At 38.9% G+C, this 16,575-nt stretch overlaps 2 protein-coding genes across 3 annotated transcripts; one reads left to right on the top strand and one right to left on the bottom strand.

The window, feature by feature from the left end:
- Positions 1–46: 46 nt before the first annotated feature.
- LOC122872238 lies at positions 47–5,573 on the bottom strand. 2 transcript variants are annotated; one of them, XM_044188185.1, is made up of 9 exons: positions 5,453–5,573; positions 5,301–5,338; positions 4,054–4,272; positions 3,794–3,862; positions 2,610–2,865; positions 2,200–2,452; positions 1,893–2,030; positions 1,063–1,174; positions 47–266 (listed from the first exon to the last, which is right to left on the bottom strand). In XM_044188185.1, the coding sequence occupies exons 1-9, from the start codon at positions 5,503–5,505 to the stop codon at positions 193–195; spliced, it is 1,212 nt and encodes a 403-aa protein (XP_044044120.1). In that variant the 5' UTR covers positions 5,506–5,573; the 3' UTR covers positions 47–192. The 2 variants fall into 2 exon arrangements, with proteins under 2 accessions (XP_044044120.1, XP_044044119.1); XM_044188184.1 differs by having other exon boundaries at positions 2,200–2,546; positions 2,578–2,865; positions 5,453–5,572.
- A 1,214-nt stretch (positions 5,574–6,787) lies between these two features.
- On the top strand, positions 6,788–16,420 carry fdx1 (ferredoxin 1). The gene is made up of 4 exons (XM_044188165.1): positions 6,788–7,253; positions 13,968–14,092; positions 14,354–14,483; positions 15,196–16,420. The coding sequence occupies exons 1-4, from the start codon at positions 7,120–7,122 to the stop codon at positions 15,302–15,304; spliced, it is 498 nt and encodes a 165-aa protein (XP_044044100.1). The 5' UTR covers positions 6,788–7,119; the 3' UTR covers positions 15,305–16,420.
- Positions 16,421–16,575: the final 155 nt, after the last annotated feature.

The following is a 16,575-nucleotide window of genomic DNA, read 5'->3' as shown; positions in this document are numbered from 1 at the left end:
CTCATGTTAGTTTTGTGCACAGATATAAAACAGACACACACAGATGTAATATGCCAAGTTTTATTCAAGTACAGACAGATGCACAATATGATAGCCCACACTAATGGAAACAACATTGTCTGTGGGGAAGATTGTTAAGGATATTCAAGAGGAAACAAATCAAGAGGGCCACACTGTGTTTCTTTGTGGTTTTCATGCAGTGATTGGGTATGAGCAGATGGACGCTCTCTTCAGTTCACAGTCGGCAGCCGTCCACCAGCTCTCATCTGCAAAAGGCGGTAGGGACAGATTTGTAAAAGACATGCTGGCTTGCCTTACATAACACACATTCCTAGTATTTCTAGGATCATTTAGTAAAGATATGACAGAACCCAACATTTCTGGTTACTGGTACTTTACTGTATTTCTGATTATTAAGTGACCTAAAAATGATGTGTAATAATTGTAACAAGCGGTTAAGGGACAGAACAAAGAGGAAACTTGTCTAAGGAGATTGTTAGGGTATCCTTAGTGCCACAAGGCAAAGGTTGCCGTAATACAAGTTAATTTTTTAGTATCTTATCAACTTTCTGTGACGTAGCCAGACAGTTATCCGAGCTTCTCTAATCAATAACCCTTTAATTAATAGTGTAGCTAAAGGTGTGATTTCACAACACAAGCCTCTCAAAAAGTACATTTATGTTAAAGTTAAACATAGGCTAGTATGTATTTTATCAACTCAGCTCAAGTAATGAATAGATGCTGGTGTTAGTTCTTAAAATATAAATAACCTGATCTAAAGGACAATTTTAATGACAGAGGTAGTTTGGTAACATTAGCCACCAAAAGCTAGTCATACCAGACAAGGTAACACCTGAGTGTATTGAATTGAAAAAGGGTGCGTTTAAAGAGTTAGAGTTAAGCATTTTAATTTTTACGATAACAACTGTGCTATTTCTTTTTTCAAAAGTTACATAGTCTGCCTTTAATGGACTGCCTGCCTAATGCAGAAATCTTGTGGGAAATGCTGACTACAGACAAATCAGTCATTAGTGTGCGTTAATGTGTGTGTGCAGTTCTTACCTATCTTGAACATCTCCACACAGACAGGTTTATCAGTGTGAATGTTGGGGTGACCTGGCATCCAGTCGCTGTAACTCCACTCTGACCCGTCTACCCATAATGCTTGCTGGTTCTGAGGTGTGCAACACCAACACACATACATTATATCAAGAATATGCACACATATATAAACCATTCTTATTAAAACCCACAGTTAACATATTAACATATACAGTGGTAGAGGAAGTATTCAGATCCTTTACTTAAGTAAAAGTAGCAAAATACACTAAAGTAAAAGTCCTGTTTTGAAAATCTTACTTACATAGATACTAGCTTCAAAAGTAAAAGTGATCAATGCAGAAAAATGGCCCCTCTTCCTGATATATTATTATTTACTGTTTATTATTAGATTGTTAATACTGTTGCATCAATGCTTGAGTAGCATTTTACTGTGTTTGGCTTTCTGGCCTCATTTAGTGACAGTTCAGAAACAGATGGAACATTTAAAAATAAAAGTTCAAAGATCAATGTTTTACCAAGGTAAGAATAACACTATCTGTCCCGTTGATAACATATCTGATGACACTCTCCTTGGCCTTCATTCTGTGCCACAGTACAGGACCAGACTGTTGGCGTCAGTCAGTAAGCACATGAATAAAATGGTGATATGAGATAGTTTCCAAAAACATCAGAGACTCCTTTCTATATACTGTAGATTAACTTTTCAAGATGTTTTTGGAGCGAGCAAGCCTGGGTACTGGTACTGCTACATTACAGCAGCAGTGCATATTTTTTTAAAACAAAAACATAGTCTCTTTCAAAATGTTGACTGTTGATGAGAAAGAACTTGCCTTGACCATGCCTCCCAGCCAGGTCAACACAGGGTTGCTCTCACCATCCTTGGTCACCAGTGAGACGAGGCGAGAATGCAGGTCACCACTGGTTACAGATGCAAGCTCAGCATTTGGGGCGAGAGCTCTGCATAAGACCTGGAGACAAAGGACACAGAAGTGTGAGATTTGATTTGTAGAGCCACAAACACAGACATTTGATTTGGGGAAGTCTTTGAAACAAAACAGTATTGGTGACATGAATTCACCACTGAAAGTTTTACTAGGCCGAATTACCCTCCTTGTCCATGATTGTAATGTGTCTAACCTGTGCATCTTGGAAGGCCAGCGGCGTGGAGTTGAACTCATAGCAGTTTTCATTGATGACCTCCCCCTTACATGCCACTGTCTGTGTCTGTGTTTGGAGTCTGGAGGTGAGGGATTCAGTTCCCTGTCTAAATCCCTCTAGGATTGTAAGAATGGGTTCAGTGCCCTGTCTAAATCCCTCTGGGATTGTAAGAATGGGTTCAGTGCCCTGTCTAAATCCCTCTGGGATTGTAAGAATGGGTTCAGTGCCCTGTCTGAAACCGTCTGGGATCGACATCATGGGTTCGGTTCCCTGCCTGAAACCGTCTGGGATCGACATCATGGGTTCGGTTCCCTGCCTGAAACCGTCTGGGATCGACATCATGGGTTCGCCTGAAACCTGGGATCGACATCATGGGTTCGGTTCCCTGCCTGAAACCGTCTGGGATCGACATCATGGGTTCGGTTCCCTGCCTGAAACCGTCTGGGATCGACATCATGGGTTCGGTTCCCTGCCTGAAACCGTCTGGGATCGACATCATGGGTTCGGTTCCCTGCCTGAAACCGTCTGGGATCGACATCATGGGTTCGGTTCCTTGTCTGTAACCATCTGGAATATGAGGAGCAGAGTGTTCCTCCACGCGGGCCCAACCACCACCATTCTGCTGGGCTGGAACATCAACAGGGACTGGAAAAAAGAAGGCCTTTAGATTATACGGGCTTGTTAAGTATAGTGATATTCTATTGAGAATAAAAAGACAAGACTAAGAGTCTACAGCCATGCTAGCAGCTATGTGAGGCTATACTTTTGTACAGTGGTGCTTTGAGGTAAATGCTCACATCAGCATGCTAACAAGCTCACAATGACAATGCTAGGATGTTGATGTTTAGCAGGTTTAATGTTTACCATGTTCACCATCTTAGTTTAGCATGTTAGCATGCTATCACTTGCTAATTAGCACTAAACACAAAGTACAACTGAGGCTGATGAGAATGTCATTCGTTTTGCAGGTATTTGGTCATAAACCAAAGTATTGTACAAACTGAAAGTATAAGGTGATGATTGTGCTAGGTGGACAGTCAGGGGACCAACATTATTATAATTCATCCTTTGGGGACCATGAATGTCCAAATTTTATGGAAATCCATCCAATAGTTGTTGAGATATTTCAGTAACAACCAAAAATGTCAGCATGCTGTGCTATGCTGCGCTAGAGGAAAAGTCAAGGAATCACCAAAGTCATTAGGATACATCATCTAGGAACCATGAATGTTTGTACAGAATTTTGTGCCAATCCATCCAGTAGATGTTGAGACATTTCACTGAATAAGTGAAATATTTGACCTTATGGTGGCGCTAAAGGAAAAGTCAGGGGATTGCCAAAGTCATTAATATTCATTGTCCGTGGAACATGAATGTCTGTACAAAATTTCCTGGCAATCATTCACTCTGGACCAAAATAGTGGACTGACCATTCATAGAGCCATGAATGGTAATGTCGAATATGTGGAATATGAATATGTGGTCTTATAGACATCTCTATTTGTTGTGGGTAAGGGCTGAAAGTAGTAGAGAGTAAATCATGGTTGAATTTCTATAAATATGGCTCCCTCACCCTCATCTGTCAGCCAGTGTCTTCTCTCCATTTCTCCAAACCCATTTCCCAGAGAATGACGGATGAAAGCTAGAAGAAGAAATGTACAAATGAAAAACATCTCTGGTTTTGTGGCTAATTAACTCACTCAAATGCGTACATAAATTAGCATATTTGCGTAGTTCCATTTAATAAGCTGCCCAAATGAGGCAAATGACCTAAAAGGAAACCAAATGGGTTTAATTAACTTCTTCATTCATTAGGTTCGATTATATACGTACCCACTCTCCTGTCCAGTTCACTGATGTGTTCCTGCACCAGGCCGGTGTTGAGGTCAACAAGGAATCTCCTGAAGGGCTCGGTACCTTGTCGGAAGCCGTCAGGAACAGGTTCACGGATGTCAAAGTGTTCAGTGCCCTGTTGAAAGCCCTCAGGAAGCCATTGGGTTGAAGATGTCCTCTGCAAACGTCTAGGGACTGCAAGTGGGACAGCCTGGAGGCCTGTGAAGGGTGTTTATTTTACACTGTTTTTGGCCTTCTCTTTGCAGGTTGAGAGAGTTTCTAAAACAGCAGTTACACTGAGGGTCTGCATTTATAAAACCCTAAATGAATGCAAATTTGTCAGCTGTGGTTGCACATCCTGCTCATTCAGTGTTCGAGATGCTCACATACAGGCAGAAAGGTAAACCTAGTGATAGTGGTGTTTGAATACACAACCTTAGACTTCCTAGCAAAACAAATACTCTTGCCAGTTGACAGATACATAACTGTTTGGCCTTTCACATCAATTATTAACTATTGTGCCAGAATAATATGTAGGCCTCAGCTTTTCTTTAACAGTGTAATAAATCACTAATGGTGAAAGTCTAATTTCTGTACAAGTCAGTTGGCTCTTTGCCACAGTCAACACTTTTGCTGCCATGGCAACAAACCACAAAACCAAAATGAATTATCACATGTAAATGATCAAACAATAAACTAGGATCATCAAGAGGAATTAATATGTTCTCAAATAGTTTTGCTAATTTTAAAAAAAAGGGTTTTTTTTCCATTTTTTTCCATGAAGCAGTGATGTATCTTCCCAATAACCAGTAGACAGTCAAAAGCTTCTAATTAGCAAAGGAATTTTTTTTTACATAAAAATCATTTTATAAACTGTCATTCTTTAAGTTGAAAGACATTTATTTTATTGTGATAATAATAATACTAATAGGATTTTCTACTGATCACAAGAAAAACTATTTTGTATTTCACAATTATTTCGTGATCTCCATGACACATGACAAGCATTATGGTATGATCTCAGAATAAAGATTTTTTTTAAATCACAGGATCATGAGAAAACTTCCATGGCCATCTCTAATAAAATGATTATTAACTTAAGTTAAAAAAAAATCAAGTTATATCAATATCAAGAAATAGATATTTTGTGTTCATGATAAAACAAACCATGAGAATCACATCATCTGCAAATTAAAGCATTCAGTAAGTGGTGTGACATAAAATAAATGCTTGCTCAGAGATCTTACCTGACAGTGTCAGGAACAGCAGCATTAACTGGAACATCCTGTAAACACCAGAATAAACAGAGCAACTTTTCACCAAAGTCTTTTTAGCATGTAAGCTGCTGTATATTTGTGTGGTAGTGTAGAGACAGTGAGTCAGTTTGTGTGTTGCTTACCTGAGACAGCAATGATGAACACTGAGCAACTCTGAAACAAAAGGCTTCGTCATAAAGCCCAACCCTACTAATAACACTTTGATTGAGATTATTGATTAATCTGATTACTGGTATTTGATGCACTTTGCCCTCAGGTCTTGCCTGATAAAGGTTTGAACACAAGGATGATATAAGAGCAGGTAATAAAGTGCAGGCTGTCAACAGTTGACCCCTGAAGTAAAGCCATCAGACAAAGCAGCCAGTTTCCCTTGACATCCTATTATACTGTACACATCCCGTTTTCAGGGTCTTGTAAATATGTTGAAGGTGAACGGCACTTGGTTTAATCGAGGGTAGTTCAATCAGTGTTTGTGAACTTGGGCAGAGAGTGGAGATTACAACAGATGTGAATAGATGGTAAATGTGACTGGTGGTCACTAAAGGTTGTTTTGGGGGTAGGAATATTTTACAGGCCATTTTGATGATGTTGTTGGTACACATGTACACCTTGTTGTACTGTAGACCTTAGGTAAGAATGCAGGGCCCTTTATTATTTTCATTAAAAAAAATTAAATCATATGTTACTGCATTTTTGTATGCCGTAGAATTATCACCGCATTTCAGCAATGTTAACGTTTAAAGATACAGTAGGTCATATGGATTCTTTATGAAAGAGGTGATAAATTATACAGTATCTCTGGCTCCACCTGGTGTATATGCAGGAACATAGCCTACACACTGCTGATAGAATTACCAAAAACAAAATATATCATTTAAATTTTACGGAATAGCCAGGCACAAATTGTCACGTTGTTGTGAATGCTTCATTGCACACATGCTACTCAACCCGTTCCTATCATGACTAAGGTCCTGGTGCTTATAACAAGGTGAGTCCTACAATAAGACATTTCGAAAGTTCAAGGTTGTGTCTGCCCTTTTGGCAGGAGAGAAGAATGTGGAGTTTCTCGATTTTAATACTCAGTTACACTGCTTAAGTGAACATTCCGGAAAATAACCCGCTCAGTCGGCTGACGCTGTAATTCAAAACGAGCATTTTATTTATTTTTTTATTTTAAACTCGCTCACCCTGTTTGGCGAATTCACGCCAGCACTTAGACAGGCACGTAGAGCTAGCGACAATTACCCAACACAACAGGAAATAAAAGTAAAACAAAGACACTTTTGATAAACTTGTGTGGCCCGAACAACAAAATGCTGTATATTAACTCTTTCTAGATCTCTAACTAAGCAGATACTTAATTTTAAGCTCAGGACGGTGTTAACCCTGAAAAACTGCAACCCGTTGGTTGCTAAAGCTTTTGTTTTTGAAGTCATGACAGGAAGTTGTTTTATTATGTAATTACACCGGGGCAGTGTGGTTGCAGCCGATACCAGCTGCCTTCTTTGTGCTTTTTAGCTAATTATCACAAGCCAATCAACTAATTGAGCTCAGAAAACGAGTAGTTGCCATAGGTTAACGTTACATGTTGCGCAATGAATGTGACGGTGAAAGTGACTTCCTGCGGATAAAACAAGCTAGCTTAGCTAGCTAGCTCGGTGGGTTTGGGTTAAATCGAACAACTTTGGGTCTCTCTCCGTTGAGACGCAAAGTGGACTGTGTAACTGTCTGGGTGTTCAGAGGGTCTGATACTTTCTCAGCTCTTTTTTGGACGTCTTATCTACTTCAAATGGCTTTAGTAACAACGTTAAGAAGACTGGCTCACTTTAGTTTAAGAGAATATTCGCGGAGGACGGCTGTAGTAACTTCGGGTGCCTGGCTGACGGGTCAGAGGAGTTTTACCACCGGCACACAGTCTTTGAGGTAAGGTAACTTTACTGAGAGCATATACGCTCAACCTGGTGTCTTTATCTTGTATGGACAGAACCGCACGCCAAACTCCATTCAGAAAACATGTAATTAAACATGACCTTTCTTATCAGCACACGCCTGCCAGAATGTTAGGTAGAACACGAGTGAAGACCTTTTTTTTCTAATGTGTCCATTATCCCTTCCTTAGCTAGGGTCACTTATTTATTTTGCCTTTTATGTGAGACACATGTGTTGGAGACACCAAGCAGAACGCACTCCCTTTACGTTTTAACTTTTAGAAGTAATTTAACTTAAGTTGTTTGTTCCCACAGCTGACCCTCTACTGGAATCCCCATATAAGCCAGTGGCGAGAAAGCAGTTAGACCAATACGTTAAGCCTTGACGTTTAATTAAAACCTGAAAAAAAACTGCTGCTTGACTTGGTCTACAGTTATTCTGTATGCCGAACGGCTAGCATGGTTGCTTGAAAGTTCAAATGTCTGTTGCACCATTAAAGTGTCGCATTTGTGAATGGAGTTTAAGGTGAAATGTTTTTCCAAGATAAATTATCAGCAGTGTTGAACAAAATCATCAAAAATTACTTGCAGGATTAATGGTAAATTGATCAAGTTTGTAATTGGGTTTTCATGAAAAATCTGAAATGATGTGATTTCAGTGTGTAAAAACTAGTGTGTGTGTGTGTGCCACAAAACAGCAACAGAATAGCAGTTTGGCAGTTTGTAGTGTTATCTTCTTAGAAATGGCGGATTGAACCTTGGATAAGGCTAAGATGTCACATGTCCACAAGGTTGATGTGATCCATCTTTCTGCTCAGGTACAAGGCTTTGACCAAGGCTAGGCTTCCCAGGGCCAAACAACTTGTTGAATTGCATAATAACTGCAGACTTTCCACTCAGATTGAAAGCTGGCCTTAAACTGGTTGACGCAGTCCCTGTGTGTTCACATCAGGGGGGCATGGCTGGCCCTGACCCTCCTTTTTAACTATTATTTTCAAAAATCCACATGGGCGATCAAAGTTTCATGCAGTTATCACCAGGTCTTTGCCTGCCTTTGTCTTAAAAGGTCATGTAGTGCAGAAGAGGGTATGGAGTAGAGTTTGAGAATTGACACATATTTTTTTTCCTTTTTTTTTTTTTTTTTTTTTAAAAGCGGATTACACAGGGTTCCTACTGGTCCTGAGATTTCCAGAAGGTCATGGAGTTTAATATGTATGGCCAGGGATATCTGAGAATTTAACAGGTTGTCTGAGAGTGTCAGGGAATTTTACAAACAGGAATAGTGTATAATTGAGTGCATTTTTAATCATTAATTTATGGAATAAAGGAATGGAGTCTGCAGCCATTGATGATGATTTTTCTTTGGTCTACAAATTTGTTTTTTTTTGTTTTTTCTTCAAATCACGATAAAAGAATGGCAGTGTGTCAATGTGTTGTACATTCATATGTTATGTTATTTAACAGGCCTAGTTAAGCAATAGTAACACAGCTTTGTGTAGACCTCTGAAGTTAAGCGGAGCAGTAATGGCAGCCTGTCGTGCAATTAAATAACTAAAGCAGATGAATACATGGCTACATCAGTTTTTCATACTAAAAGCTTTTGCTGAAGCATTGGAGAACTAGATGATTTTGGTGTCTTTTATTTTCATTGTGAATAGCTAAGGGGGGGGGGGTGGACTCACTGTTCAATCTTCTGGCTCTGTGCTACAACTGACATTTTACTCTGGTTAAATATGCGGCAGAACATTTTTTTTTTTTTTTAAGTGTGCAGCCCCACAGGAGTATGTTATCAAAGATTTCAAAGTTCATAGCACGGTCTACAAGGTAATTTATAACACAAGGTAGTACTATGAAGTTAAGTATCTTATCTGTCTATGTATCTCAGTTATTTACATACATGTATACACCCAGGAAATAATTCAGTGCATTTTATTTAATTTTTTTTATTTGCATCTGGGGGAATGCAAGACAGCAGCAACAAGACAGTGAAGATAAGAATATGGTGATTATCTTCACATAAAATGTTTGACATCTGGAAACAGTGTCCATTCACTTTGACTGTGTTTGAGCACCAAGCACCATCGATGTAAACTCAGAGTCCGCCTCCCCTCATCCTCCTCCTTCAGCTCGGAACACGGTCCGCCCGTTGAGTGCTTGATCCGGGATGTTGGTGGAGCAGGTCTCTGCTTGGCCAGCCAGAGTCTCATTTTGTCCAGATGGACATTAGTCCGGAGCAGCATTAAGTCCAAACTGGGCCAGCTTGGCTCCTATCCCGGCTCTGCCTCTCCTCCCTGGGCGATCACACAACACCCGCCGTGGTGTCTGGTCCGGTTGATCTGGCTTAATCCAAACCCAGCTTCTTTTTCCGATGAATAGGTAATGCGTGTTTCAATAATAAAGCCAGAAAAAAATAAGATAACAGATGAAAACAAATGTAGCAGAGTCTGAAGGAGCTAGCCTACAGGCCACAGCATCTACATGCACAGCTGTTGCCATAGTCAAAATGTCCTGATCCAGTCGATTTGAACAATTTTGGCTTAGCCCTTTTTAAATCAAATCCACTCGGACATCATTCAATGATGTTTCAGCAATAAAGCCGAAAAAAACCTAACACCTTTTTAAAACAAATGTAGCAAGTTTGAAGGAGCTACCAGCTGCTGCATCTACATGTGCAGCTGTTGCCATAGCATTTCCTTGTTTAAACCTAAATTTGTACAGCCTCTGGTTGTGGTATGAAGCTGAAAAGGTTGGCATCTTAATTAGATTCCCACTCTAACATTCACTGCAGTTGAATAGTGACAGGACTGGCAAGGCTAAGCAGATAAAACGTTTATCCTCGTCTTGTTGTTCTGAACAGAAACATTAATTGACTGAATACAGACAGGATTTGTTAACTTCTGCATAATGGACAAATGTCTCATCTAGTGCTGTTTTTAAAAAAAATAATAATAATTAAAAAAAAAAAAATCACTTTGTGAAATGTTTGTATAGTGACAGCTAAACAGAGGTTTAATATGTATTTTGAAGATTTTAATATTGATGCAGACCTATGTCTGGTATCTGCTGTGTGTCGTATGCAAAACACTAAAGAGCCAAATCCAAAAGTGGAATTGTATGATAAAGCCCAGTCAGACTGTATTTTTATAATATTTATAATCCCCTAAATTACACATTTTATCATCATAGTTTTACTTTGATCATTATTCATAATATTTTTAAAAGACAATAATGATAAAAACATTAAAAGTATGCCTTTTTTTATCTGATAAAACTAATTATACTATTTTAGTATATATAATTTTTTTTTTTTTTTAAATATTATTGTAGCATTGTATGTGTCAGTGTGTAAAGTGATTAATGAAGATGAAAATAAAATAGTTGAGATTTACAATACTTGACATTGTGCATTGTGGGAACTGTCCAGCCTGCAGAAGTGGCGTTATCTTGTGTCTCTGGGTGTTTTTTCTCTTAACTGGAGTCTGGGGAACAAAAAGTCTTGTTCATTTTATTAATGAATTGATTTAATTATTAATACAATAACAAGGAACCAGGCAGCTTTTATAGAAATCTCAATTTTTGGAGAAACTCACAAAAGCTGAAATTCAAAATAATTAACACTTGATGTTGGCTCTTCATAGCTCGGAGCCTGCATGTCCCAGTGGAAGTTGTGGCCATTCAGAAGGTTAATGTAGTGAAGTCTGCATCTCTCAATACACATTGTAGTTGTTTACTAGCGGATCTTGACCGCTCCAATGTGGTGGACGCACAGATGCATAGCCTTTGCTTTATCCTTCCAACTCTGGGAATTTAATAAATATCAAATCAGAAGACTGGCTATCCAGTGTCCGGCATAGGATTTCAATACATTAGCCGTATTCCAACTTTTATTAATAATCAGTTTAACAGCACCCATAAACTGTTCGTCCCCTAAAAGGGTATTGTTTAATTTCCAATAACTTGTGTTGGGTTTCTTTCCCTCAAGTGTGTTATCAAGACTTAATGACCACAAGGTTATTTACACTTCAGTGAGTACAGAGGGCTCAATATAAACATGCATTACTTGTTGTTCTAATTCTCCAGATATTAACCAGAAATCTATCCTTGACTGTTTAGTCGTATCTTTGGTACACCACGTAAAATGCATTTAGCCAGGATTCCTGTCTCCATACATCGAAACAGTTTAGACTTAGGCATAAATTGTTAAACTCTGCAGTATTGTTCACTCTTACAGGTCGTGGAGATATACAGTCCAGTAGTGGATTTTTAATGGAATTCCAGTCTCTCAGGATTTTGCATTAGCAAAAGTTCTCAGAAATGTAGAAATTTCCTCCTCAAACTGGAAAAGTTCTATTTCTAGATATTGATGCATGTGTCTCTTGTATAAAATAAGTCAGTGTGTAATTTCTTACAAAATAAAAAAAGCCCTTCTTTTCAACAGATCTGATACCCCTTACATTAAATGAACATACTGATAAAGACAAATAGAACAGAAAATAGTTTAAAAAAAAAAAAAAAAAAATAATTATCAACACCTGTTGACAAAATGACAAATAGTCAAAATTATACCTGACCATATTGAAACTGTTCAGCATTGGCTTAGTGTTCAATGTTGCATTCTTCCATACCGATTCTTTGTTGTACTGTGCATGGAGTCAGGTAAAGGCACACAATCAGGACTTTTTGGGCGTGCATTAGTGTGCATATCTGTGGTGGTGACATCCATCTCAGAAACAGAATCACCTTTTGGAGAAAGCCAGGTCCTACTTTTCCACCGCAGGTCTCTGTGGGCTAAGCGTTTTTTTGTTTATTTGCTGTATATAGATAGAAAACAAAACGCAAACACCAGAAATTAATGAATGGAAAGAAACAGTTTGAGGTGTATCAAATGGAATGAACACATATGGAATCAAAGCTCCCTCTCTGAGGCGAGATGGGAGAGAGTTAAACAAATAGGTCGGAGCCGTTGTCCCTGTTGCCAGAGCTGCTGATACAGGAGTTTGGAGTTCAACAGTGGAGCCGCTTTTTTTCACAACAGTTTTTAAAATGATTAACGAACAGTTCTTTCTAACCATTACTCTGGGGCAGAAGCCACAGTGATAATGCCTGTTACAAATGCAAATAACATTGCAATTGTACATGGCTACAGTATAACACAACTAATAAATGTTTCAAATATGAAACATTAGGAATCTCCAAAGTGAAGGGTTCTTCCATCTGTCAATCTAAAATATATGTAGGCTAACTGGGGGGAAAAAAAATCAGTTCTCCATTACTCCAACAAACTTTAAATTCCTTTTTAATTGGAATATTTCAACTTTACATTGCTTCAATTCATCTGGCTTTAAAATCTATGACCTGAGCTTAAAGTATTTAATATGCAACCTGACTAAAGCTTCTTGAATCCCAAGTTTGAAAATAGCCATATAGCTAGTTCATCTTTACCTTGCATTAGCGTCACTTGTTATCAATTGATAAGGTGGACGCTCGCTAAATTGTTAGCTAATAACTCTAAGGTACGTGGGGTTACGTGTTAGCATGCCTAAATATTGATAGCCTAACCCCACCTTCAGTGCGTCTGTGGTTTTCCTGATGTGGTCAATTCTAATTTAGACATTGGTTTGACAAATCTGATCATTTGTGATAACACTGGGTTGGAAATGAGCTAATTTACACCTTGGCCTTTTATGTATTCAGAGCTGGAGAACTCAAATCTGCATGCTGAAAAAATAAGCCTGTCAGAAGAACTGAAACTGTAGAAAGGGCTCAATCCTAGAAAGCAACTCCTGCTACACATTTAATATCATTTTGTTGTAGCATGCATCATACTTATTCTTCTTGAGGTACTGTAGGGTCTGTTCTATTTTTGTTAGAGGTTTTCAAGGTTTGTAGAGCTAATTTACCCTATACAGACAGAACTGCTGTTGACTTTATGACTACGATTATTTTCATTAATCTGACATTATTTTTTGGTCTATAAAATGTCAGAAAAGTGTAAAACGTTCACAGCAATTTCCGAAAATTTGCAGAATGACTTAAAGGAGCTGTATGCGACATTCACTGCCACTAAATGTCGCACTAGAGCACCAGCATCTCAGACCAAAACAAAGGGCGCTACGGCCCACCAGACTCCATCGAGGGGAAAACTGGCGTTTCACAATGATCCGAGAGGTAAAATTATCTAAATACAAACTAGACAGAAACAAAATAAAACTCACCAGAACCGTCTTAGTCTTTCCACAGTTCAAACACCAATTTAGGGGGATTGAACGTTTCTTGGCATATGCTGGATATGTATGTATGTATGTGCAGCTTTTGGGTTAAACTACTGACTTACAAATGTAGCATTTATACAAAGCTGGTGTAATATGTAAACTGTGCTTATATGAATCAACAAGACAGTACTGATTGTATATAGTTTACTCTGTTCTGAGTTTCCCACACTAAGATTTCTAAGCGCTTTGACATCTTTGGTCAACTGAACTGACTGTGGTGATGAGCTCTGGCCACTAGAGGGCAGTGACGTGTCAGTCAGGGCTGTATGGAGCCTGGCAGCTAACATTAGTCATTTGAGGGTACAAATGACCAATTTGTGTGCAATTGAACAAATATTTCACTCTTTTCTAATATTGTTACTATCTTTCCATGTAAATCACAAATTAACAAAAAATAAAATAAAAATGGTAAATTAAACTATGTTTGTGTGTGTCAGGTCAGGCAATAAGGTGACGGTCCACTTCATCAACAGAGACGGGGAGAAGATCACAGCGAAGGGGTCGCCTGGAGACTCACTGCTAGATCTTGTCATTAATGAAGACCTTGACTTTGATGGCTTTGGTACGTTAGCACGCACACACACACTGGTGGGATGGCGTCACAGACTGAGGTTTAGAGGTTTGGATTGGTGTAATCGGCAGCCTTCTCTTAGCTCACATTTTCCTTTCATCACCCATGTTTTCTGTTTCACTGGCGTGCTTAGACCTGTCTTACACTGCTGTCTTATGAGCAGATGTGTAGTAACACAGTAGCCTCATAGCAGATAGCTGAATCTCATCCATCAGAAAGTTTATAAAAGTGTGTGTGTGTGTGTGGCTTCAGGAGCGTGTGAGGGAACCCTGGCGTGCTCCACATGCCATCTGATCTTTGACGAGGAAGTCTACAAGAATCTGGGGCCAGTCACAGACGAGGAGATGGACATGCTAGACTTAGCCTATGGCCTGACGGACACGTAAGGACACACATGCACAAACACACACTACTGAGGGCCCAACCTGCCTTTGTCAAAAAAAAAAGTTTTAAGTATCAATTAGTGGGATTTTATTTTCATAGACATTAACATTTCTCGGTGGCAGCATGTTATTCAAATGTAACTGACTATTTTTTGTGGGGTTTTTTTATTTATTTTTTGATAACAATTTATGGCACAGAGGAAATGACTATCAGGCTTTGGCTGCATAGACAATACTAATTGGATTATTCATCGTTAAGTTTGTTTTCACTATGGAATGTGCATGGGAATGAAAATTTGAGAAGCTCAACAGCAGTGTCTCTTTCCAGAAGTCATGACCCTGTTACTCAAGATAATCCTCAGACCTTGTTGTGAGCAGTTTCATGTGGGAACTATTGGTAGAAAGAAAATAGTTCCTACATGAAACTGCTCACAACAAATGTCTGACACAGCTGTAGCAGAATGAGGAGAACAGTGAGGCTGATATCAGTGAGATCAAATTAATGCTGCATTACATGCTGCATCGTTTCCTGTGAATCCCTCATGCGTGTGAAGGCAATTTTAATCCAGCGCAGGAATGGCGGACTCCACCACTAACAATTTTAAAACTACTATATAGAGAGGTGATTACAGAACGTAAATAATTTGAATACCTGTTGATGGGGGCGACCATAAAGATAAAGACTTTATTCTCCTCTATTTCTCCACACAGATCTCGTCTGGGTTGCCAGATCTGTCTGACGAAGTCTCTGGAGGGCATGGTGGCCAGGGTTCCAGAGAGTGTAGCGGACATCCGACAGAACAAAGACGAATCGTCTTAACTGGGAACCTGCGGATGCAGACCGTGCGGTTGTGCCTGGTCAGAAGTGAGGGTACGACATGTGTGCACAGGGACGATGGTAGGTATAAATCTGTCAGCACTGCTGTATCTGCTCGGCTGCCACCAAAAAAAAAAAAACCCCTTCAAAGTCAGACAGCTAGCACCAGCTCTCAATAACCAGGATAGAAGAATACATGACTTTGACTCACAAATCAAGACAATTTTTTTTTTTTATAGAAAGTAAAACTGCAGTAGGAAAGATTTTTAGAGGAAAACAGTCTTTATAACCTTTTTAGAGAACCTTGCCGCCTTAGTGTGAGGAACAATGTATTAGGATATGTAGATAGATTAATTAATAAATAAATATACTCACTCAAAGCCAAGACAAACCTATGGTGGCACCCCGGTAGCTCACCCCCCGACTCTTAGCTGTCCCTATCTAATAAAAGCAAAAAAGCCCATTAAAATAATCTTAAAAGAAAGACAACTATATCATAACTCTGTTAATCCGCCCTGATTTTTACTCACTGTCAGAAAAATGTTTTAGACTTTTATTTGTTGCTGTGGATGAAACATGAACATCAGTTTACAGCACACACCAGGATTTTGGTCATTCAATAACACTCAGACTCCAGCCTGTCACTGCTATACACCTCCAGTTTGTGGCTGTGCCCTCGATTCTCTGAAAGTATCTTGTAACTATGACTGAATTTACACACACACACACTTGCATAAAGAGATTTGTACCCATGCAGGATTAATTTTATTTTAACTCTGGGGCTACAGATCTGGTATACATTTTGAGATTCCTTCTTTTCGTGTGTAAATTCAGTCATATTCACCGAACAAGGGGAAGGAAAAGGTACGCAGCTGCTTGCAGCCTGTGACTGAAATGTTTGTGAACCAAGCGACTAACAGTTCTCCATGCCTTAGAGATTGTGCTGATGCTGACATCCCCCAACACATTTTATTCTACACACATGTATACCCCTACTATTGTTGGTTTGATCAATCCTTCATGTAACCAAATAATTTCATCATGTGATTGTACATAGCTAGAACACACATATCTATGTATAGAGTGAAAAATAACGTAATAAAAAAATCACCTTTCTAATGGCGTGTTGAACTGTCAGTTTTTACAATGTTATATATGGTCTGTTTGAAATGAAAACAATATGGCATATCCTGTTTCTTGCACAAAATGACAAATCTGTTTTTTTTTTTTTTTTTTTTTTTTTAAACCTTCTTTTTCCCTACCAATTACCACAC

The sequence above is a fragment of the Siniperca chuatsi genome, linkage group LG24, assembly GCF_020085105.1.
Source record: "Siniperca chuatsi isolate FFG_IHB_CAS linkage group LG24, ASM2008510v1, whole genome shotgun sequence".
NCBI lineage: Eukaryota > Metazoa > Chordata > Actinopteri > Centrarchiformes > Sinipercidae > Siniperca > Siniperca chuatsi.
This window is presented reverse-complemented; position numbering and strand designations above follow the sequence as displayed.